Source organism: Acipenser ruthenus, chromosome 9 (genome assembly GCF_902713425.1).
Source record: "Acipenser ruthenus chromosome 9, fAciRut3.2 maternal haplotype, whole genome shotgun sequence".
Lineage (NCBI taxonomy): Eukaryota > Metazoa > Chordata > Actinopteri > Acipenseriformes > Acipenseridae > Acipenser > Acipenser ruthenus.
In genome coordinates this window covers 1,597,130-1,622,353 of record NC_081197.1, presented here as the reverse complement: position 1 = coordinate 1,622,353, position 25,224 = coordinate 1,597,130, and the positions used below count along the sequence as shown (strand labels likewise).

The 25,224-nt window shown below is 41.9% G+C and overlaps 1 protein-coding gene across 1 annotated transcript; it reads right to left on the bottom strand.

Moving 5' to 3' along the window:
- Positions 1 to 24,633, bottom strand: LOC117407520 (tumor necrosis factor receptor superfamily member 19-like). Its single transcript, XM_034012645.3, has 10 exons — positions 24,048 to 24,633; positions 20,726 to 20,809; positions 20,215 to 20,325; positions 12,805 to 12,983; positions 12,339 to 12,424; positions 4,867 to 5,037; positions 4,167 to 4,292; positions 2,966 to 3,068; positions 2,312 to 2,565; positions 1 to 872 (listed from the first exon to the last, which is right to left on the bottom strand). Exons 2-9 carry the CDS (start codon positions 20,756 to 20,758, stop codon positions 2,322 to 2,324), a joined length of 1,053 nt encoding a protein of 350 aa, XP_033868536.3. The 5' UTR covers positions 20,759 to 20,809; positions 24,048 to 24,633; the 3' UTR covers positions 1 to 872; positions 2,312 to 2,321.
- Positions 24,634 to 25,224: the final 591 nt, after the last annotated feature.

Here is a 25,224-nt window from a genome sequence, read left to right as displayed (position 1 = left end):
TCAGGTTTGCACGGATTTATTTACAAATGCAGAAGCAATTTACTTTCGTTCAGAAGGTATACATACACAGTACACAAGACTAATGCTTAAGTATAAGCTGCACACAAGGAGACACTGCTGTACTTAAGAATACAGTCATCTTTGAGTTAAAAACCAATATTGACAATCTATTTACTATTTTACATTATCTGCAAAAAAAAAAGATGCATCTATTGCAAAATTGTACCATTTGCAAAACTGATGAAACCGCACACAAGTTCCTGAAAGAAATTATTTGTACAGTATTCATCTGTGTGCTTCAAAGTGCATTAGCTTGCGATGTGTGGATTATTGTACTTGAAACAATATAAAAAAATGGGACTTCAACAAAGTGCATAAAGATGCAAAGCGCACATTGAGCTTATGAGAACTCGACAGCGGGTCTTCTACTAATGTATTTGTACAGGTTGAACCACAGCTGGGCTTGGCAGGGTAGCCTGGATCTTCTGAGGGAGGTGTGCCGAGAATCAAGACATTCAGAAACAGCAACATCCTGCAGTTCACCTAGTCCGCTTGGCTTCTTAACTGCAAACAAGATATCCTTCCTACTTCATTAGATTTTGTCCCGTGCCTTTTGCCCCCAATTAAATCAAACTCTCCGCTTCTGCTTCTGTACAGGCTGGTCTTGCCTTGAATTCAGATATTTCATGTATTTGCTCAACGCATTCAGTTGCTGACTTGAAGGCTGCATTGTAGCTGGAAGGGGGAGCTCCAGTGTATCCGATATTAGCTGCCAGCTGGCTCCCATGGTGTGTGTTTTTTTTTTTTTTGCACACTGTTAACCCCAGTATTGTTGCTCCTATTGGCAGGATGTAAACTGCATCAGCGGAGGTCTGAAAAAGAAACACACAAATCTAATTACCTAACGTATAACAGCCACCAGTCAACATTATAACCATCATTTGTGGGGTGGTTACAATTGCAAATTGATCAGACGTTGCCTGTGAGCCTTATGTTCAGAGCTGTTTGCAGAGGAGAAAGAGTGGTGTAGGAGGAACTGGAAAACAGCAAGGCTGTGGTGACTGCGGGATTGGTTTAAATACATAGCAAAACGTTCTGATTGGTCTGAAATAGGGCTGTCATGCTTAAAACGTGTCTACGCTTGTATTACCAGAACAGCAATACCCAGCATGCTATTCATTCACTTTGTTGTTACTAGAAACTCTAGTAAAACTGGAAGATCTCATCACTGGACTTCCTGACTCATTCAAAATGGTTGTCTAGACCAGACTTGCATTTTAAAGTCCAGAGAGAGACAATCTCACATGGCCTACAGGGCGCTGCCAGTGTCGAAGCCAGGAAATGGAGCGATCTTTCTGCTCTTTTGCTGGCATCCCCTGAGGTTGTGCCTATTCTTTTCCGGGAGTTCCTCACTTGCGTTCTCAGAGATTCCTGCTGGGAAAGGCAACAATCGGAGAGCCGCAGGAAGCTTTGCAGCTAGCGCCTGCCAGCAGCTGAAGAGCTCAGCTGAAACGCTCTCTGAATACACTATCAATGCATTGTGTTTAAGAAATGTCATGTAGAACTCTCAGAAAAGTGTACTGTTAAATTAACACCTACTGCAGAGAGACTAATGTATCATTAACTTTCATGGAAAAAACACTCTCCGTTATTCTGGAGTTTTTTTTAATTACCTTAAGAGACCTATTACAAAACCAGTGTTAAAGGACAGACTGTGCTAATTATCTGTCAAGCTATTCTGAAGATTTCAGTTGGGACTTGACTTACAGCCAATACAAATATTCTGTACTACAGGAAGAAGGCAACATGTAGTGAGCTGATTGATCTCAGAACTTTGTCAAGTTGGGTCTTAAAGGACCCAAGGATTTCTGCTTCAACAGCATGACAAGCCAGCCCATTCCATCTCCTCACCACTGTGTGCATAAGTATGTAAGACTAAGTCTATCTCCACTTACTTTCCAAGTATGTCCTGTGGTCCTGCCTTCTGTACTGCGCTTAAACTAATGGTTTGGGTTAACTATGTCAACTCCTTTTAAGATTAAGATCCCACCCACGTTTAAACATTAAAATAATTTTACCAAAATACACTTGAGACACACAGTTAAGAGATGCTGGCTTTCACATAGTCCCCCTTCTGGTCATGGTTTAAATACCAGTGATATTTCAATCCGTTGCTGTTAAGATCACTGAATAGATCTCATTGTATCCGACTATGGAGATTTAACATGGGGTATCCCTCTGAATGCAACAATGTTAATCAGTGCAGGAGCTCAAGTGTAAGAGCCGATTCCTTTTAGTGTCTGTGGCTTACCTATCCAGGGCTAATGCTGCGTGCAAGGCTGGTGTGAAGTCTCGTTCGCTGAGCTCTCTGTGCTCCTGCTCGCTCCACAGCCTTCTCTTGATTCAGGATGTGCAGGGTGGGGCTCGGTGGATTCTGAGGGGGCCGGCTGTTCTGGTGGCCCCACCCCCTCCGCCCCACTTCCAAGGCTGGACTGGCAAAGGGAGAGACTCTCGCTGCTGGCAGAGTGTCGCATAAGAGGCCACGCCTCCACAGGATCCATGTTTCTGCAACAAACGAAGGAGATCCTGCTTATACTGCGCATTACCCTACTGAATAAACTCGTACAAAAGTGCCCTCTAGTAAAAGTGTAATAAAGCACAGTGAAAGCATGGGAAGGGATTGGCCTTGTATTTGTAACACACTGGGTTGTTTGGTTTTGGTGGGTTACATGTTGGGTGTTATCTGGTACAGAGTTTTATAGAACACAGCTGTGTATCAGGTGTGAAGCCCATATCACAAACAACATTTGGTCTCCATAACCCAGCAATATTGCAGCCATGTGAAAGTTTCTGAGCTTGTTGAATATGCATCAGTGTGATTTGGGACATTGTCTGATTATATATAAACATGAACTATAAACATGCAGCAGATGTACATGCAGTAGCTGTACTTCTCATCTCTTACCCTTGATCCAATGTGTTCTGGGAGTGAAAAGGACAGCCCTCACTGTTGTGCTCCAAGCTGCACGTCTCATCACAGCACAGGGAAGGGATCAGATGAACCGGACCTGTCAAATTCAACATCCGTCTCTTTAGTTTCATCTCATTGTCAGTTAACCTTTATTTTACCAGATAAGAAGATTGAGAACAAATTCTCATTTACAACGACGATCTGGTCAAGAGGCAAACATCACAGCAGCACAAAGCAAACAAATACGACACAGAAAAAATAAATAAACACATTAACAAATACAAACACATGCATCCGACAAGATTGAATTCAGATTCCGATTAAAAACATCCCCCGAAACAAAACTCTGTAGTTTTAATTTGATTTGAAATTCATTCCAGTCATAAGCAGCTGCAAACTGAAATGAATTACACCCAAAAACAGTGGACACTCGGGGAAGAACCAATCTAATAAATGAATGTGATCTTAAACTGAAGCAGAGAACTGTAACAGGTTGCGCAGATATAGTTCTATAAACTAACCTAAGCCAATGATCCAAATGCCTAGCCTGCAATGAAGGCCATTCATCCATAACAGAACATAAATAGAATGATCCTGTACTCTAATACAGGACACACACACGGCATGAGTCTAGCTTCTCGTTTAGCAGCATGCTCTGGCTTACTGGCTTCACCAGGTTCCTCCTTTTAGATCATGGATTTACGATACTGCTCATAACGAATACATGCCAGCAGTAATGTGTTCAATGTGCACAGCAGACGAAGGAGGATTTGCAGACTGCTGACACTTTAACGTTTTTCTTTTGGTTCTGGATGGACAACCATGTCAAATTTGATTGGAAGTCAAAGTGTACCAATGTAAGATGTGTCATGTTCTGATGTTCTAACCGTGCTCCCCCCCTCCACCCCCCACCAGAGTGAACTGCTCCGCTCATCACCTAGGAGACAGCCCTCCCTCCAGGTATCTCAGAACTTCTTGAATCATCTGTAACAAGCTGCAGCCCCTGGACATGAACTTCCACAGTAGAATGCAGTTGTGGTTAAACACAATGAACTACGGCTTCCACCAGCTGCATCTGCCTCGACCTCCTCAGGCCAAGACTGCTATAGACTGGAAACAGATGGCCCTGGTTAAACACCGCAGAGCTACAGGCCTGGGTGTGCTCTGCACAGCGATGCCCTAAAGCAGGACTCACCACAAGTCTGGGCCGCGTCGGGGTGGCAGTGGCAGCATGTTCTGTGAGCGCACGTGTTCATCCTGTGTCTGTCGAAACACAAGAGCTCGGCACCATTGCATGGCGCTTCCTGAGATCTCACAGACCCTGTGGAAGAAATCACAAAACAATGTAACACAACACAGGCCAATGTAACACATTAAAACTATAACCTTATTAGTCTAGCAGTCTTGCAATACCACTAGAACCTTTTCACCGCTTACTCAAGGTAGGGTTACATGGGTGGGACTCCTTGCCGCCTTTGTTATTCCCATATTTACACTCAAATAAAAAAAAACAAAAAAACAGCAGAACCCCTTGTATCAAAACTGTGCCTGGTATATGGAAACAGTTTTAGGATAAAGTGTGTGGGGGGGGGGGGGGTATATATTTTCTTAAAAAAAACTGAAAATGAAACACTTAATCAGCCATTGTAATCACTTTTGAAGGACATGCCTGCAGGTTTAAATGAGGGAAGGAAATAAGACTCCCATTGCATAGCGGTTTGATCCATTTCTGGTTTCCCTAGGAGTTTAATAAGACACACATGAGCGTGTTATCTATACACACTGAGGCTAATCAAGCTCGTAGGAGTCTTATTTCCATCCCTAGAACAGTTCTGAAAAAAGGATTCTACTGTAAACACATAAGAAACATATATTTAAAAACAGCTGTGACTTACAGCTGGGCTTCTTGTCAATGAGCTGCCTCTTGCAGTAGATGATGCAGAGGATGAGCAGAGCCAGGAGAACGGTGGTCAGCGCACTGCAGATCACTGCAGCCAGGGCCGTGTCCCGCGGGCTGGACACTGTGGACGGGATCTTCACCAGGTTCACCCGGTTACTGCCTAAACCTGAGACAACGGCAGCAAGGACACACCATCAGGGGGGTGGAAACAAGACTGCCATTGCATTGCAGTGTGATCCGCTCCTGGTTTTACTAGGAGGTTAATAAGACACACCTGAGCTTGTTACCTATACACACTGTGCATAGTAAAACCTGGAATGAGTGAAACTGCTATGAAATAGGAGTCTTATTTTCATCCTTGTAGTTCTGTAATTATATATTATATTATATATTATATATATATATATATATATATATATATATATATATATATATATATATATATATATATATATATATAGAGAGAGAGAGAGAGAGAGAGAGAGAGAGAGAGAGAGAGAGAGAGAGAGAGAGAGAGAGAGAGAGAGAGAGAGAGAGAGAGAGAGAGAGAGAGAGAGGTTCAGGAGATGGATATTTAGGTCGAGCATGATTTTAATGAACAGATTTGTAAATACAATGGAATACATTGACACTGCAACGGTGTTTTACATTTTAACTTTTAAAGAACTGAAAAGTCTTTACTTCCTCCTGTCTGTTCTAAAGACAGCTAAATCCAAACTGAATCGCGACCATTTGTAATATTTTGTAACCCTATCTGGCTCAGATGTAATTATCTTGGTTTGTTAATCAGAGAACACGAGATGCCTTTGGAATATCACATTTTCCTACTTCAGAAGACAAGCAAGTCATCCGCGTTTCACCACCCTAGGGCAGCTGGGCCCGTGAACTTCACTTGATTTCATCCTTCGCTCTGCACCAACGCATTTAAACACGTTTAAAAACAAACTGCCGTCCGTACAAAGTGGGGATTGGTTAATTATTACATTCAAACAAATACAGATTCAATTATTCACAAATTCTATGTAAGAAAAGGAGCTACAGCCACCCCCCTATATTTACTATAGAAACTGGATTAATAATTAAAGTACATCCAACAGTGGTCCTCGTTTTCAAAGCCCTCTTTGTACTGCAATGTAAATACCCTTTTGGCCTTGGTATACTTTGATATATTCTGTATTCAAGGATAAGGGTTTTGTACATACCATTTAAAACGCAACAGATTTCACGACCGTGTTTAATGCAATGGGAATAGCTGGGTAAAAATAGTGCAATCTGCAGATAAGCTATCACTGGGTTTTTTAAATTATTTTTTTAGGTAGTTTAGATAACATATTTTAAGCCAGACGGCATTTAGTTAAATCAATAGGCAGTACTGAAAACGGACGATAAAGGCTTATTAAAATTGCATTTGTGACTAATAAAGAGGAAAGGTCAAATGAGGGCTATGGCTGAAGGCCAAAACAAAATTGCGATAGAAGAAAAAAAATCATCCTCTCTCTCTCAGGAGAACACACCCAAAACCACAGTGTTAGTGTGGAAAGCAGTGCTACCAGAGGCTACAGTACCTACCCCACAGGGACTTGGCAAGAGCAGACATGAAACGTTACAAAAAGACGAGGCAAAATGGACCACAGAAAGAAACTAAATCATATTTTCACCGATAACCAATAAATCCAAATTTTACCTCCTAAATAAAATGATCTTGTACTTTACTTGAACAAAAGTTATTGTATTTCTTGCTCTTATTGTATTACTTGTATTGTAACGCTTGAAATGTTTTTGCTTACGATTGTAAGTCGCCCTGGATAAGGGCGTCTGCTAAGAAATAAATAATAATAATAATAATAATAATGATCTGCGAGGCTGTGGAGGTGCAGCAACTGACACCACCCAACTCAAGGTAAAATATTCCAAAAAAAATAAAAAATAAACACTTTACTATGGTAATTCTGAGCTATTTTGTAACGTCTGGGTTTGTTACCATGGTTACCAGGCGTTTTGGTATGGACGTTCAACTTGTGTAGTGGGTTTGGTGTCACAGCAGATGCAGTGACTATACTCCTAATGGGTTATAAACAGACCTTTCATTTTGTTTTTTGTACAAACAAGTTCCATATGATAATCACGGTTAAAAAATGGCAAACTAGAAGGAGCAATCTCATTGGCTAAAAAGTGTTCCAACTTGTCATCCTACCAGCACCGCCTGCAACCACTGTCTGATTTACTTGACAACCAATTCACTTTGGGAGGGGTGGGGGGTGTTGCATTGTATAAGTGCAATAACACACTCCTGGGTGTTCAAACATGGTCCAGTGCCCTCAGGGTCAGGATGTTTAACTTGGCTTCACCTCGTGACAAACAGCAACCCCCGGCGTGCGGATACTGGACCGTAACTGATCGTCCTGTCGTGTTTTATTGCTTTAATGTATGCGGTGCATACAGGCACACAAGTAGAGACTTTTGTGTGTAAACAAGGTAGCTATTACGCCCAGCGTGGACGCCTTAATGTTTCCGGCAGTGCAGCCCACACATTGGCAGCCTGGTGATGGAAGACTCTTATTAAAACATAGCTTTTTTAATTACACAAAACCACAAAGCCCTGCACAACTGCTTCCTCCACCCGTCTGTGTCTGGGTGTTTTCACCTACAAGGCAGACATAAATAAAATGTTCCAACAAAGAACGTACATCATCTCATAAACACAGAATTCCTTTCCAGCTCTGCTGCAGCCAGCGACTAGAGCTGGAACATTCCTGCTTATCGGGAGATCACAGCCGCAGTATACAGAGATAAAGGATAACAGGATGAAATAGCTTTCACCTGCCGATCTTATCGAAAACCACGCTGCTCTGCCAAAAAAAAAAGAAAAAAAACCCTCTCCCACTGAGTCTAACACTTAACAGCTTGACTTTATCTGAAACGCAGTCCTTGAATTTTTCAGAACGCTGCATTCCAGACCATTCAGCTTATCAGAGAGGCACTGAAGAGCGCTCCTTCAGAGTCCAAGTCCTCAGAACTGGAGACAGGAATGGTGCAGAAAGACAAACCCACTTCATGATTTGTGTTCCGAGTGCTTGTGTCTGCTTCGCCTCTTGAAAATTAAAATTTTTACATTTAGAACTGAACTTGAGATTTGTGTATTTCCTTTGATTTGCTCTTGTGATCCGACACATCAAGCATACCCAAAAATATTTTTAAAAATCTTTTGAGGTATTTGTTAAGCCTAAACAGATTATTATTATTATTACTATATTTTTAATATAGAACCCCAAGTACATTGAGGACCCAGTCTGTACATGATTTGAAAGACATTGTTCCCAGATTTGATTGTGATTTGGAACAGAAATTCATCAGGGGCCCTGCTGGCAACCAGATCAGGTTCAAAAGGAACTCCGTGTTCCATTTTCTTTGACTAGGGAGCATTGATCTTACCAGATGTTAGACCGCTCCCTTAATCAAAGGAATATTTTCTTCTAATACTGTGTACATTGTACTTCAATGTACAGTTTCAACGTTTTCCTAAATGGGTAATCTGTTACTGTAAAACACAACGAATATTGCTTTTAAATTGGACTGTTAGCTATTTTTTGCCTTTTCTGTTTCTCGTTCGTTCCAAAGAGAACCATTGTCTCAGCACCTCTCTGCTCACCGATACGCAGACAGAGATCAGGTCCCAACCTGCTCTTAACCAGAGAACACAAACACACACAGAGCATCACTGTGCTGTGGCAGGCTCGCACAGCTAACACAAACACACACAGAGCATCACTGTGCTGTGGCAGGCTCGCACAGCTAACACAAACACACACAGAGCATCACTGTGCTGTGGCAGGCTCGCACAGCTAACACAAACACACACACAGAGCATCACTGTGCTGTGGCAGGCTCGCACAGCTAACACAAACACACACAGAGCATCACTGTGCTGTGGCAGGCTCGCACAGCTAACACAAACACACACACAGAGCATCACTGTGCTGTGGCAGGCTCGCAGAGCTAACACAAACACACACAGAGCATCACTGTGCTGTGGCAGACTCGCACAGCTAACACAAACACACACAGAGCATCACTGTGCTGTGGCAGACTCGCACAGCTAACACAAACACACACAGAGCATCACTGTGCTGTGGCAGACTCGCACAGCTAACACAAACACACACAGAGCATCACTGTGCTGTGGCAGGCTCGCACAGCTGAAGAAATGTACAGGAGAGCGGAGACAGAGCGAGAGAGGAGAGGCAGAGTGAGAAAGAGAAGAGAGGGAGAGAAAGAGGTAGAGAGAGAAAGAGAGAGCGAGAGCAGGAGAGGAGAGGCAGCGAGAGAGAGGAGAGAGGGAGAGAGAGGCAGAGAGAAAGAGAGGAGGAGAGACAGAGTGAAAGAAATACACACTCACACACCTTTTTACCAATGTATCTGCACAGTGAGTTTGCATTTAACCATGCTTTTCCCTAGCTTATACTCTGCATTATTTGTGCTTTTCCAGGGTTAACTAGGGTCATCTTTACCATACTTTACCATTGCTCCCAGTGATGGCCTGTGCCTTACCATACTGTCACTGTGCTTTGCCATACTTCACCATTGCTCCCAGCGATGGCCTGTGCTTTGCCATTGCTCCCAGCGATGGCCTGTGCTTTGCCATTGCTCCCAGTGATGGCATGTGCTTTACCATTGCTCCCAGCGATGGCCTGTGCTTTGCCATTGCTCCCAGCGATGGCATGTGCTTTGCCATTGCTCCCAGCGATGGCATGTGCTTTGCCATTGCTCCCAGTGATGGCCTGTGCTTTGCCATTGCTCCCAGTGATGGCCTGTGCTTTGCCATTGCTCCCAGTGATGGCCTGTGCTTTGCCATTGCTCCCAGTGATGGCCTGTGCTTTGCCATGCTTTCACTGTGCTTTGCCATACTTTATTTGTGTTTTCACTGTGCTTTACCACACTGCTCTGCTTCCACATCTCTTTACCACAGTAAACCTTTTAAAGGGGGTAGTCTCCCTTGGGTAAACAATCTTAAAACACCACCACAGAACCTGACAGCCTGGTAAAGTCCACACATTCCTGAAATCCACGAATAATGAAGGAATTCACCTTTCCATTCCGACTGGCCTGGGAGCTCTTGCTACACAAAGCTAATGGCTCTTTAATGATGACTGAAGCTTCCAGCCCTGGCTGCCAGAGCTCTTGATCTGAGATACATCCCCCAGTAAAGTTCACTAAAAAAACAAACCCAATAATGAATGTACAATTCTTCGATATAATGAAGTAATCATGCTCTTTCCTGGTAATGGGAAGATATTTATGCAGAAGTGTATTTCGTGCTGCTTCTTTTTTTCTTGCTAGTTCTTGTAATATTAATAGTTTTCCCTCTGTGGTGGAAATAACTTGGCAATCCTTGTCCTTAAAACAAAACCCTGTGTATAAATAATCTTACCAACCACAAAGTTGCAGTACTAAGTACTATTCCAAAACCTAACCTAGAAGCTCTCCACCCTACCCAGATAATGCATATTTAAAGCACACGATTGCCATTCACAATCACATATTCAAATAGCGATGATCACGTGAAGAGGGTAGCTTTACATACCAGTCTTATTGTGTGTCTCTTCTTAACGGAGCAGAAAACTAGCAAGTCTCAAAAAACCTACTCAACATACATACGGAACAGAAGCTCAACTGGCAGTCTAGCGACAGATACACACATGCATGGCAGATCTGTTTATTAACATGGAACTTCAGCGAATGGTTTATTGCTTCTTAATGAAATACTTCTGTATGACACTCCAGGTAAAGAGTGACTGGAATTCCTAAAGGATACTCTTACTAATCTGCTGACTGGGAGGGTATCTGGGGGAGTTTGTGTTAATGCCCTCTTGTGCGATGGAGTCGGCAGCAGGATCCCTGTGCAAACTTTATACCTAGTTTACTTTTTACACCTGAATGTGTGCTTCTGGGACCCTGTGCACCAGCAGGGATGGAAACCACAAGCAAACAGCTGAGGCCTGGGACACAGAGAGAGGAAGTTTTGCCGGTTTGGTCTCAGACACATTTCAAGCCAAGTAAATACCACTTTTTTATTTTTTTTTATAGTATTTATTTATTTATTTTAATGTAAATTTGATTTACCTGTTAGCACTCCATAGACTGACTAATGGCACGCCGAATCAAAGTGAAGTGTGTGTGTGTGTGGATCAGAGGACAGGCTAACAGGAACTGGAAGATACGTCATTTTTTTTTTCCATTGCCAAAACTAGATTATGCTGCAGTGAGTTTTCTAGATGTTGCTATGCAACCAAGTTTCTGGAAGACTAAAGAACCGTACAGCAGTGTACCGTCATAACAGCGAAGTGAAGTCTAAGAACAGTGCATGCATAGTAAAAGCAGGGTAAAGCTAGTGAATACATACTAATGCTCTTTAGTAATGCTGTATTAACATTATACATAGTAATGCTCTTTAATAATGCTATAGTAACATTATACATAGTAATGCTATTTAGTAATGCTGTACTAACATTATATAAGGGGGAAACAAAGCTGCAATAGTTCATTGGTTTTTACAGGACAGATCTTAGTCAGGTAGATTCACAAAAGCATCAAATCAGTGTAATTGGATCAGAAAGTTGTTTTAAAAACGGAACGACAAACAGCTCCTTAAAAAGTAAAAGGAACATCCCGAGTTGTTTATTTCTGTTCTGGCAAGTTCATCAGGTGTGTTTTTCCTTTGGAAATCAAGCCCTCTGTGTGTTAATAAAAGCTCATGCGGTCCCATCTCCCCCCCTGCTGAACGCAGACATGTGAATGTATTTGACATGACAGCACAAGACCTGGCAGGAACGCTTCCACTCAGACGCTGCCAGTACACTGGCTGGCTCTGCTAGCTGAAGGGCAATCAGGAAGTCGCACTCAATTACTAAACACATGAGTTAGCCAGCCAATTTTCAACATGCCATCCGCAGAAACGCAGGGTTATACTTAACTGTTAACAGCAGGAGGAAATGGAAAACTAATTGGATTGGAGGCCTGCTCTGAATGTTTTTTTTTTTACAACGTTGCAGTATTTCTGTTTAGTCTCACGTTAAACACAAGATGCAATCGACTTCCAAAGAAACGCGTCCGATGTTGTCTATCGTTTTTGGTTCAAGCAAGGCAATCTGTAAAATAATTTTGTTCCACTGTAAATAAATACCCTATCACGTCTTTGATTTCACAGTCCATGCCTTATAAGTGGTTATAAATTTAGAATAGATTTACAAAAATCCTCAACCAGTTTCACAAGATAATGAAATTAAAAAAACACACACATACACATAGAGACCGAAATAAATGGCAAATTCCAATTTTGTGATCCTTTACACAGATCAAATATTTGTTTAAACCAAGACTATACAAAGCAATCCAACTCCTCAGCATTTGTAGATTGGATAAGCAGGTTATCTTGTTTTCTATTGCACAGAACACACATCAATCACTTACAGAGCAGCTCGTAGGGAGGGGGCGGGTCTCCACATGGAATACACTCCATGTCTTGGAATCCACTCAGTTTGGTCTTTCTGTAAAATCTGAAAAGGCAAACAGATAATTACTGTGTTAAAACTGAAGCGGCACTGCACCTTATCTCCCCTGGTCCCAGCTTTCTGTGCATGCAATATCATTAGCAATGGATAGACATTGCAATAAAGCTGCTATTGCATTGGCAAAATCCACCAAGTTATAAAAAATATCTAGACCAAAAAAAAAAACCCTATTAGCAGTACATTGGATATTAAGAAATATTATTATTACCAGGGGTGCAAACATAACTGTATTTAACCTCCTTGCAGGTCTTAGTCAGTTCACTATTTAACACTACCTATAAAACCTGGAGGACCCCCTGGTCTAAGCCATGCCTCTGTGCCAAGACCTCCTAAGCATTCCTTAAGGGGTCTAGTCCCAGACTCACCCAGGCAGGCAGTCTCCACACATGGCGTTGCTGGTGGCCGTGCAGTTGGCTTTCTGGAACCGGTTGACCAGGGCACAGTCCAGGCAGGGCTTACACTTCTGCAGCCCCGAGTCCTCCTTGAACCTGTTGGGCCTGCAGGGGGCGCACCGGGCATCTTCCCCATAGCCAAAGCCACATTCCTACAGGGATTAACAAGACATACCCAACTATTAAAGGAGGGTGCGCATGAATAAGGAGGTATCACAGGAATACAACAAAGCTCCCAGACCCCCTTTGAGAAAGGATCTAATGCTTCTTCCGCTGGCAATAATCTCACTTACTCCAACAATCAACTCCACTTCATTCCAAAGCATTCAGAGCATTTGAATGATAAAAGGACCTCCAGGACTCCCACTGTTGTATTATTACTAGCTTATGGCAGGGTTTGAGCGGCCTGGTTTCTATTGAAGCCAGCTATGTGAATGTTCAGGCCTCCATCATTGGTGACAGATGGAGACCCGCGGGCCAAACAGACACGCCAGCTTGGAACTCTTACTGAATGACCAAATGGTTTTGCAGTTTTTCTATTCCAGTTTTAAAAAAAGGACAGAACGCAAGTCCCAGACGCACTTACTGACCAGTAACACTTCCTGTTGCGCGTCTGTTTTTTGTTACTTCCAAGACTACCCTTGTTCAGTGTTTATCTTATCTTCAAACAGAGCATTTTACAAAACGATTTGGGAGCAGTTCAAAGGGCTCTTATCAACACGAAAACGGTTAGCAGTTAGAAACCAAGTTAGAACTTCTCATGGAACCTGGCTCTTTCCATAGATATCCCATCATTCAAGGGCTGAGCCCTTTTTTGGAACTTGTCTGTTTCAGTACGTGGAAGGTGTTTTGGGTCAGATGAAATATTATTCATTACAATTAAATTCAGCTTTTAGCACTTAACGCAACATTAAAAAGGCATGGAAAGAACAGTGCCTGCTTCTGTTAGAAGAGTATCAATATATATCTTGAAAAGCAACATGAGATTTAACTGAAGCAATGAAATTATATATCCGATTTCATAAACAAAATGGAACGCAGTGCCTTCTAATTTTACTCGACCGCACGAACAGAAACCTTGTAATTATGTTTAGAACCCTCTAAACTACATGAGGTCATGGAAGGCAACCCGAGATCAATGCAAATCAGAAACAGAATGCAACGAGATCCATCATACTGTGAAATACCTGCCCCTCTTTTTAAACTTTATCTCTTTACCAAACTGTGGCAACAAAGCATCCCCACTAAAAAAAAAAATACAGCTCTTTTTAAGTTTTACACAACTGTTGACAAGCAAATGCTGCTTTGGAGTTGCCCTTAATTTGCATAAAAGACACAACAGAGGTTTTCTTTTCATTCAACACAACATCCCCTGAACAGCAGCTCTCTAGTTTGCTTTATTTAAAATGTATTTATTTATTTTTAAAAGAAAGAAAAATGACATTTGCTAAAGGAAAAACTTAATACATAAAGTAACATTTAGTTGCATGTCTGTATTTGTGACTTCCAAGACCATGCTTATTCTCGTCTCTATTTATCTGGTCTTCAAGCATTTTACAACCAGTTGGAACAGGGTTCAAACTCCTCTCATCAACTCTCTTCACTGATGCGGAGTCTGAGCAAGACATAATTGGGACTAACTAAAGGAAACGTCATGCATGCCGCACTGTTAAGTGTTTTACAGTTCTGGATGAGGTACTGTTTCTGCACAGACATGGCCAGCAGATAACAAGATGTTGTTATGAATAAAATGCACAATAATAGGTTGTCTGGTGCCCCAGTTAAGAGGGGTCGCGCAGCACTGCGTTTCCACTGTGCACCATGGGAAGCATCATCACTCTGCAGAGTGTGAGAGAGAGACAGACGGCTGGATATCCAAAGGCAGCGATCTTATTGGACCCCACTTGTTGCTTCCCAGTGCAGCTGGTATGCGAGGGAAAAGGTCAAAGGTGACTTTTTTCAAAGAGGCCAATCACAGCAGGGCCTGGTGCTGCTGGCATAACAAAAGTGCTCAATTTGAAGTAGTGTCTTGAGTTAACTTTATCTAATCATAAATGGTATAGATAAATTTAACCCACTACTGTACTTCAAAATTATCACAGAGAGAAGAACAAGAGGGCATAAATAGAAGCTGAGTAAATAAGATTAGAACAGAAGGGAGGAAGCACTTTCTGAATGCATGGAATAGCCTGCCAGGTGAAGTAGCTGGATCTAAACCTGGAACCCAATCAAATGACCTATTCAAAGAACGGGGAGAAACTCTTCTCTACAGTAGAATGTGTTGTCTCTATCCATTTCAGCACTAAAAAAATCGTCTTCATGTTTTATAACCTCAAGTGTCAATAAATTCATAAAGGTTCCAATAAAAACAAGTTTTAATGCATAGAGATATACCAGTCCTGCTGTTCTAATGCACACAGATATACCAGTCCTGCTGTTCTAATGCACACAGATATACCAGTCCTGCTGTTCTAATGCACACAGATATACCAGCCCTGCTGTTTTTGTTGCCAATCTAGCACAATAGCAAAGGTCTGAAAAACTAAACTAGTGCCCTGTCCCAGCCATCGCCACATCTGTCTCTTCTAAGCAATTCCCTCCCTCTGATCTTTTAGATTTTGCTCTACGGCTGCCGATCCCTTTCCATGAGCATCACGTCGGTGTTAGAGTTTCACAGTTCACTGCGTTATTTGCGGTCACTCTCATGTTAAATGCAGGCTTTCTTCAAAGGGTTCCTCAGACCCTCAGTTTCCTGAGCTCAGTAAACTTCTGGGGCTAGTTCCAGACTTAATATTATTATTATTATTATTGAATTTATCCCTTTCAAGAGATCTCAAGGCGCTGTACAACAGTAACAATACAACAAACCCAGCAAAACACAAATAAAATCAACACCATTGTAAAGGCACTAAAGCAAGGTGCATAACGAGGAAGTCGCTGCACTGGTGTAAGTGAGGAACCCTAGCTGAACGCTTGCTGCTGAGAGCGGAGCAGTCAAACAGTCAGATCGGGGGGGGGGGGGGGGGGGGGGGGTGCTCCAGACAGCTGTTCCCAGCAGAGGAGTGTGAGGAGCTCTGGGATGGGGTAGGAGCAGGCTTGGAAAATAAGATTAGTTTTGTTATGATGCCTCACTGTCTGATTGGTCTTACTGGGACGCTGGAAAAGGACATGCTAAGGCCAAGCACTGTGAAGTTCAAAAGATAAAAACCGCAGGAAAAAAAGGCTCCCTTTGAACGTTTTGCCAGCTATTGCAGTGCAGCTTGTTTGAAGTGGCTTGTGTATAAAAAAGCCCACTTCCTGATTAGCCGAAAGGGGGTGATTAAGTTAAATGCAGAGCTGGCAGAAGAATGCAAGTATGTGTCTATGTGGCACTTAGTGCTGTGGTTCATCTTGTTAGAAAACTGAGCTTTCGAACGCAACAACTAGACAGCTTCACACGATTTTTCTCTTGCTGAACTTCTTTCCTGAACAATACGGACAAGTATGGCAGTGACACACATCCCCTGCTCTAAATACAATCTGACAGTCACCATGAGATCACCCTGACGTACTTTACATCGATTGTATGCACATGGAAAACTGTACGTTTGACAGTGACTGGCCAGTAGGGATCGCTGTTGTGCGATGAGGAGAAGCAATCCCTGCCGGTTTCCCATCCACCACCTGGGGAGTGTCAGAGCCAACGTGACGCCCCCTTTGGAGTCCCCAGCAAAGTGTGGCCTCTTTGCACAGCCTGGACTTGAACTGGCACCGTCCAAGCTGTGTGACTCATGCTGCACTCCCTACAGCAGCGCTTTAACTGGGCCGCTTGGGGACCCCCTCTATGCATATATTCTGATATACTCTCACATGGTGCTAAAGCCAAGTTTAATGACAGTTTAATAAGTGGTTCTCTGGACATATGATGCATTCTTAAGTATGGCTTGCAGACGCGGTCACAAAGACTAACAATAGCACTTAATAATCATGTTCTGCACTCACGGATATTTGACAGGTTTAATAAATCCCCCAGCATGTTTCACCTTTGGGGATGTCGCTGAGCAAGTCAGAACAAGGTGGAATTTCTTCAATATGAACCAGTAATCTCTTTCCTCTTGAAACACTGAGTCTGTCAGAGATGTTCTTTAAGGAACTCTCTCCTTCAAGAAGAAGACGACATTTCAGGTGCACACTGCCAGTGGTTATTTTAGTGGAATATCCTCACTGGTATCTGCTCAGCAAAGCCAGTACATACAGGCCCTGCTTTCTTCAAACCACAGATCAGATTTAGTAAGAGAGCCAATGGAAACAAAAGAGCAGCAGAGCAGTGCGTTTGAAATGATTACAGCATGCTGCTCAGGCTGCTCAGACTGCAGGGTTATTTCAGAGATGAAGTAGGAATCATATGACTCCGGGGTGGGGGGGGGTCATTTGATCCAATAATGAACAAGCCCCGAGTTCATTAACTTGTTATCCTACATTCCCAGGACTTTACTGATGCCAACCAGGGGTGGGTTCAGGTACTGGGGGCAGGGTAACTTTATCCCTTTGCCATTAGCCTATCTTCTCAAGTGTTATGCTGCCTGCTTAACCTTCATTAAAGTTTCAAGTAAAACAAAAACAAAGGTGTCAAACAAAATGCAGCCCAAAAAGAGATACTGTTATGAAAGAGCTACATTAAGAAATGCTCAAAGAAACGACATGGATTGAAATGTTTCAAATGGCAAACGTTGTTTTCGACAGGACGTCTTTCTCAATGTGTTATTGGTTTGTTTAATACGTTTCGTTCAGTATTTCTAAATTAAACACCATTGAGTGTTTTAAAGTTACATTGAGTCCCAATGAGTTAAATCCCAACTAAATCCTTGGAAGGTTATTTATATTTGCAGGTGTCCCAATTCATGATATTAGCGATCACACACACACAATATCATGAAGTCCTTTTGCAAAACACCTTTACTGAGTAATGCAGCATCAATGTGCTTCAGGTCTTCAAGACAGATCTCTTTTTATTTTGCTTGACTAGTGATAGCATTCTAGAACATGGAAGGAAATACCAATCCCATTGCATAGCAGTTTGATCCACTCCTGGTTTTACTATGAGTTCAACAAGACCCACCTGATATTGTTACCTATACACTCTGGCTATCCATCCTGTGATTAAGGTTTGTGTTTAAGGTTTTGAAGGCTTCGTACCTCTTATTCAAGTGCTCTAGTAGAAAGGACCAGCACTGGCTGTAGCTCCCGCTCTCACAGGATTCTGTTCATGTGGCTGTTCCGAGGGTTCAAACCCGTACAGGAGAATTATCTTTAGCATATCAGCTCCCAAAGACAGGCAACTGTTTCCCTCACAGCATGAAGAGGGAATCTGTTAAATCTTTCCTTCTTTGGTTTTAAAGAATGCTGCTCCCTCAGTCCATTTTAAATAGATATGACATTATTCTTAAATCTCAGTGTACCGCTTATATATATATATATTTGCATTCATTATTTGAGTTACATCAAAAAGGAAGTTTATTTCGAGTTCATTAGGTCCCATCGTATACACAGCAGGCGTTGCATGAATTATTCCACTCACTGTGAACGCTCAACAGATTTTCAATACTTTAAAAGCTACACACAGAACTCCAAGCAGGGCCCCACACTCGCGTCAAACTGAACAACACTTCAGCCCATTGTTCTCTTCCCGGGGAGACAATGGGCTGCCGATACAGCTGGCAGTGACAAGATAATGAATTACAGAGAAGAACAAAAGAGCTGGCCTAATGCGACACAGGCTGAAGAGGAAATAACATTGAGGACAGTCTTGAACACACAGCAATGGGAGTGAGAAGCAGCCGGACGAACACTTCCATGCAATCGACTCCATTTTTAAAGCAAACAAAAAGATTAAAGGCAATGAACTTTTACCAGTTGGCTCTCTGTCAAAAACCAGCCCAGTCTGCTTTACTGTATGGATGGTGTTGACAGACTGTAGAGATAAACAATATATTCTTAATGTAATAAGAAATGATATCGGCATATAGGCTTATATATATTATATATAAGCCTATATGCCGATAGTCATTGCTGCCTACATGTTTATTAGGGCTACCAGCAATCCAGTGATATAGAATACACACATGAATGATGTTTGGAATCCCCATTTGGAAACTGAAGCCTTAATTCACGTTTTTTGACACTGACAAAACTGAGAAAAAGGAGTCGATGGCACACAATTAGCGTTCTATGCCGAATATTTAAGCCATTTAGGGATCAACTTGATCAACCTCTAGCGTGCTGAGAAAAGCCACAGCTGGATTGTATTAGAGCATTTTACAGGATTGCATCAACCTTCTATCTGTGTTTATTCCAGGACAGCCACTACAATAAGTGTCACCTGCAATGCTCTACATCAGCTCTGTGAAAGTGCTGTGGCTTTACCCAGCAGGGTATCGGTTCATCAAATCAACCCCTCAGTTAGAAGACAACAAAGGCTATGGCAATGTTACCGTGTTAGGCTCCTATTTACAATTCCAAATAGATGTGAATGTTGCCTTTAGCTATGTAAGCATTCAGGTTTCAGCACCTCGTGTGATTGCTTAATTGTGTACTTTGCAGATAAATACAGTAATCTACAACTGAGCTGTGAAGATATTCTAATAACACAGGCGTGGTGCGAAGGTTAGGTGAAAAATCAAAGCAGTTTAGTTTAATTAAAGGGCTAAACACTATTAGCTTGTGGTAAAAGGCAGTGAGTGTATTTATATAGAATTGTTGTGCCAGTAACTATACAAGACTGCTATTCACTTTCCAGTATGCAAACACTATATGAACACACTCCTACAACCCGGTGACAAATTCCACTTATTAAATCAGTGAACAAACCAGATGAAAACTGAGAAAGCTGAAGAATTTAACTTGTATGGATGCACACGTCATCTCACTGACACACAGCATCTCTTGACTGAGAATCCTATTAAAAAAAAAACAGCTACGTTTGGAATTTTTAGAAAACTCAAATTTCAATTCAAAACGAAACGTTGAGACTGATTTGATCAGTTGCTTTGCAGTGCATCCTATCTAATAGAAACAGGCATGCTTTTACACAGGAGGCAGCTTTTACTGCTTTGGAGTGCATCCTATCTAATAGAAACAGGCATGTCTTTGCTAGTTACTAGTTAGTTAGTAACTAACTATACAGTGCAGCAATAGCGAGTCTGTAAAAACGCATTTTAATTTTAATTAATTAAATCAAGTTTGCCTTCAATAATCATTTTCAAAGGGGTCCTTGCAGGAGAAGGCAGCAAGAAATGACATTAGAAAATCTAGAGCAAGCGTGCGAGGGAGGCCCTTTGAGAAGGCATGGTCTGTAAGGATTCCTCCCTTGCATTACAGCACAGATATGCACCACACTGAACCTACCTTTGAAAGCTCCTGTCCCGGGCCACACTGTCTGCAGGCAATGCAGTTCCTATTCCGGTCTCGGAACTCCTGCTCTCTGCAGCCGTTCTCTTCCCCTGCCTCCCCGATCACCTAAACAGCAAGCGTGTAACTGAGCATTCCATGCACGCTGGTTCTGAGCTGCTTTTACAAAGAGATCCACCACAGCAGACCAGTACCAGGATCGCACTGTCGTGAAACTCAGGCCAACGCAGCGCTAGGGATCTGTAGCAAATCGAGCAGGATTGGTTGGGAAGGGAAGCATTTCAATTCACACCTCTGCCGTATTCTCCATATCAGATAATAGTAGCTTCATTGCTTCATGGCATGTACATTTAACTCTAGTAAACAAAATGAATGATTTGGAATAGTTTGAATTTAAGCTTTCTCTCCCCCGGGCATCTACAATATAAGGCCACAAACAGCTTGATTTAATAAGTCATTTTTCAATATCGGGAGATCATTTGCATATAAGGAATCGAGCCTAACGTACCAGGCAAGTCCAGATGAGCACCAGCTTGAACATATTTGCGAGTTCGTGCGACTCCTCCCAGCCCAGTCTGTTAGTTTGTGAGTTCTGCAAAATAAAAGGTAAACACAAAATTAAACGAGGTGTCCTTTTGAGTATAATCTTCCTCTGTTTGTATTGGAATCTGATCATTCATCTTGTCATTATGCATTGTACATTTCTAGCAATTACACATAAATACCCCAATATTTAATTGTGCAGAGCCCTGATCCCATAGGGATCAACCTCTTTCACAGATCCCTCTGTTCTTTAGCCTGAGTTATGCTTTGATCCTCTGTTATTTTGAATGGCTTATTTTAAAGCATACTGTTTGTGCAGGAGTGAGTTTACGATGTCACTTTTGAACTTGAAAAGGAGATGGGGTTTTACCTGGAAAAATAAAGGCTATGTAAAATAATGGTAAATGAAAGCCTATTGATTCACCTTGTTACTGAAGGTGCTAGAACATAAGCATCTTATTGACTAAAAATGAGAGGGCTACAAATCACTGAGTTTGTCTGAAGAGAGTAAGTGGCAGCATAGAAACCCGTTCACAGTAAAGAAACGGATAATCTCATCCAGCCACGGCACTCTCAAAGAGTTTTTATAGTGACCGGCCCCATGGTGAGATGAAAGATCAAATGCTTCATATCAAGACTGAGCACAATGGTCAAAACAATTCCAGTGCAATACAAACCTCCAGACCTTCTTGTTACCCAATATACCATGGGCCGTATTCATAAAGCATTAACGTGTCAGTAATTGCTTTGGGGCAATTACTGCTAAGGGAACATACGTTTAGAACAGAAGGGAGGAAGCACTTTTTTACACAGACAGTTAGAAATGCATGGAATAGCCTACCATGTGACGTAGCAGGATTTAAAACAATGGGCACATTTAAAACAATGCTAGATTCTGTGCTTTTAAAATGACCCCCCCCCCCCAATAGGGGAGAACGGTGTGCCAACAAGGGATGAGCCTTGATGGGCTGAATGGCCTTTTCTCATTCCCAAACTTTTCTTTATGTTCTTCTGACCCTTACACTTCATTATTAAGTTCAAGTAATTCAAATGAACTAGTGAACTTTATTAACTTACTCTAGTATGGGCTGATGTTTTTTTTTAGATGTTTGTTTCTAGGAAAATTGCTGAACGACTCATTGGATCGATATGAAAATCCGGGTTCCCCCAAAAAACAGAACAGACACTTACTGTTCCTGCCTGTTGATAGATCTATGAGCACTATTATTATCTGAGAGCGCACACTGACATAAAACACCATGCTAGCTGCTACTGAATGAATACAAGACAGAAATGAACAGCAGGCAAAATCAGCAGCGACTCATACAGCTGGAACTTTCGCCCAAGTGTCTGTTTGCAATGGATTCCCGTTACAGTTTAATATCAGGGACTGGGTGGAATGAGATGCATTCTATATAAAACCATGTGGAATGCATTTGCAATGAGGCTATTCTGTAAAGGGTTACCACCAGCTTATTTGTTTTCTTGAAAGTACATGTAGTCAATGGTTACCCGTCCTTGCTGGCTGTCCTAATACAATCTACAGTTACAATGACACCATGTTTAGAAAAGCAAGCGCTACATTTTTTACGGCTTAACTGAGCACATTAAAAAACGGAGGAAATCACGGTCATCAGAAAAATCTACAAAAAATGTACCCACTGCTGGAACAAGGTTGTTTTAAAATCATGCACCAGTGTAGAATGGTGTTGTGAATTTGGAAAATTCGTATGGGAATAATGGTTGATAGATGACATGGGAGCCGCATCAGTCCAGAGAGGAAAGACAAAGAAAAGGAGAGGTGATGTTTTTTTATTGGACCAACTAAACAACAATCACCAGCTTCAGAAAGCCTGTGATTAATTATTGTTTAGTTAGTCCAGTAAAAGGTATCACCTCTCCTTCTCTCTGTCTATGGGAATAATAGATGATTTGCAAGTCACAAAAGTATACATAAATAGGCACAGCATTTAGAAAGTGTGGAATAATTGATAACCTGCAATGTAATATTATAACATGATGCAGAGGAATACTGTTTTACTAGGACAGGGAGACACACTAATGCTCCTTTGCTTCTTAACCAAGTCCATGCTATTAGTCCATGCTGTGAATAATATATTACGGAAGGTGTCACCAATAGCGTAACATTTACTAGTTAATCGATTAAACACAGAAGGCTACGTACTGTAATCTACGTGCTGTACAATTGCGTATTTCTGTATCCCAAACCTAAAGCTCATAAGACCAGCTATAGTGTATCTCGGGGTATTCCTTTACTCGAATGAAGTAATGTTAAGAATTTGTCCGGGCGAGGTGAAACGCCAGAGGGGTCGATTTGGAGTTAAAGGGCCGTGCTGTTAAAATTGTTTTAGATCATTAAAATAGACCTCGGCTCTCTGAAAAGTGTAAGCACTGGACACGGCAAGAGGAAAATAAACTCCAGCCGTGTACACGAAGCACGATTCCGCGGAACGAAACAAAAGCGCTCCCCGCAGCACAGTATGAGAGGGGCTAAAGCGGAGGGGCTAGTGTGGCACATGCAGAGCCGTTTATACACTTAGAAATACAAGTTCATGGGATGCAAAATACAGCACATGAAGGTATATATATATATATATATATATATATATATATATATATATATATATATATATATATATATATATAGCATAGGTTACCCTGTGATCCTAACTCCACTGGGTTTGGAGCAGTGAGTAAATCGGTATCCTACAAGACTCCACACAGCAGCGCAGCATTTAGATAGTCATCGTTATAGTGCACAGTTAAAACTCCAATCTCCCCGAGCGCATGTTTTGTTTGTGTTCTGCACTTGCACGGGTTCAGCTGGTTGGGGAGATGGGCTGCTTCACTGCGCTGTGGGGGTATGAGGTCACACGGGGGGGATTCTGCCCAGCTGTATCTTCATCTGCAGGGATCTCTGCGGTCTAGCTGCAATGTTTTGCGCAATGCAATGATAATGACTCTTCCGATTTAGCTTTTTTTTCTTCATCCTATTTCTCTGAATTCTGCTAATATACACACATAGATAGATAGATAGATAGATAGATAGATAGATAGATCTAACAAAACGTTGGGAAGTTGGCTTTTTTGAACAAAAACGTTATATATATATATATATATATATATATATATATATATATATATATATATTCACACACACACACACACACATATAAATATTTTCTATCCAATACTTGAAAATAAATAAAAAAAAACTAATAGTTGCGTTGCAAAGAGTTTAACCCCCTAGGCTCTGTGCTTCTTACCAGAATGACACGGGTTTCTTCCACTCAAAGACGGTGTTATTCCTTCTCCCAGTCAGACAGTTCACATTAGTTTGTGTTCAGGTCCGCGATCTTCTGGATCAAACACAGACCCATAATCCCCACCTCCCGAGCTGTACCCCGCAGAGCTCTGCAGACGAATCACCAAACCGAGCAACAACAAAAAAACTGAGCACACACATCAAAGCAGAAGAGGCTCTGCGATCAAACGCGTGTAATCTGAGCAGCGCGACCAGCGCCTACACACATCAAAGACTAACCATCCGCACACAACCTCCAGCACTTAAAAAAACAACAAGCTAAATATGATCACGAGATAAAGTGCAGAAAGGAAGACCAATCAATCCATAAGTGTGTGTAGGCAAACGCAGATCGCCTTAATTCTCTCCCGTGAAAAAAAAAAAAAAACTATAAAGACTTATGTTCCAGCTTCCCACCTCCCGAGAGATTTCAAATGTGTCTGTTAAATAAACTCATGAAGAGAAACAGCTCCGTGGATTAAACAAACCGTACCCAGCTCTGAGAGAGCTCCCTTTCAACTCAACGAGAGCGATGCCCTGACGTCACCCTGTGCTTCAGGATTGGTTGCATATTTAACAGCTAACTCGCAAGCAAGGCATGTTTACACTGGGTGGGGAAGCAAGTGTTACAAACCAAGCGAGCTGCGCTAGAGCATGGGCTATTATTATTATTATTATTATTATTATTATTATTATTATTATTATTATACAATCGGAAGTGCGCACAAATCCAACGCACTAGGGCTATTTTCAGCAGGAGTAAGAGCCGTATTGTTAAGGGAAACTTTTGAAAACTGGCGTTTTATAAAAAGCTGTGTGGATTTATCATCTGCCTAGCGGGAGGCTAGCGTTGTATGTACCTCTTTCACCCGCACTTAATTCTTCTGTGTACAATACGGCTCTGATGCTGCTGCAAAGAAACGGTCACGGGGAACACTGGCTCGCTTGCTACCAATAGCACAGCTGGAGTGGTAGCGCGCGGCAGCTGGATCGTGTTTATTTGTTAACATTCCTTCGGAAGAGGTTTAACCCGCTGAGTCCCTATCAGCTCGTTTACACGGCTATCGTGTTCCTGCCACTTAGCACCGCTCGTAAACGCTTGAAATATATATTTAACATATCATATTTTGTTTTTAAAT

Coding starts and splice junctions, on each gene's coding strand:
- LOC117407520 (XM_034012645.3), bottom strand. CDS start 20,758: ATGTTCAAGCTGGTGCTCATCTGGACTTGCCTG. Junction 12,984..20,214: donor CGGGACAGGAGCTTTCAAAG/GTAGGTTCAGTG, acceptor TAATCCCTGTAG/GAATGTGGCTTTGGCTATGG. Junction 5,038..12,338: donor CCCTCCCTACGAGCTGCTCT/GTAAGTGATTGA, acceptor CCGTTGTCTCAG/GTTTAGGCAGTAACCGGGTG.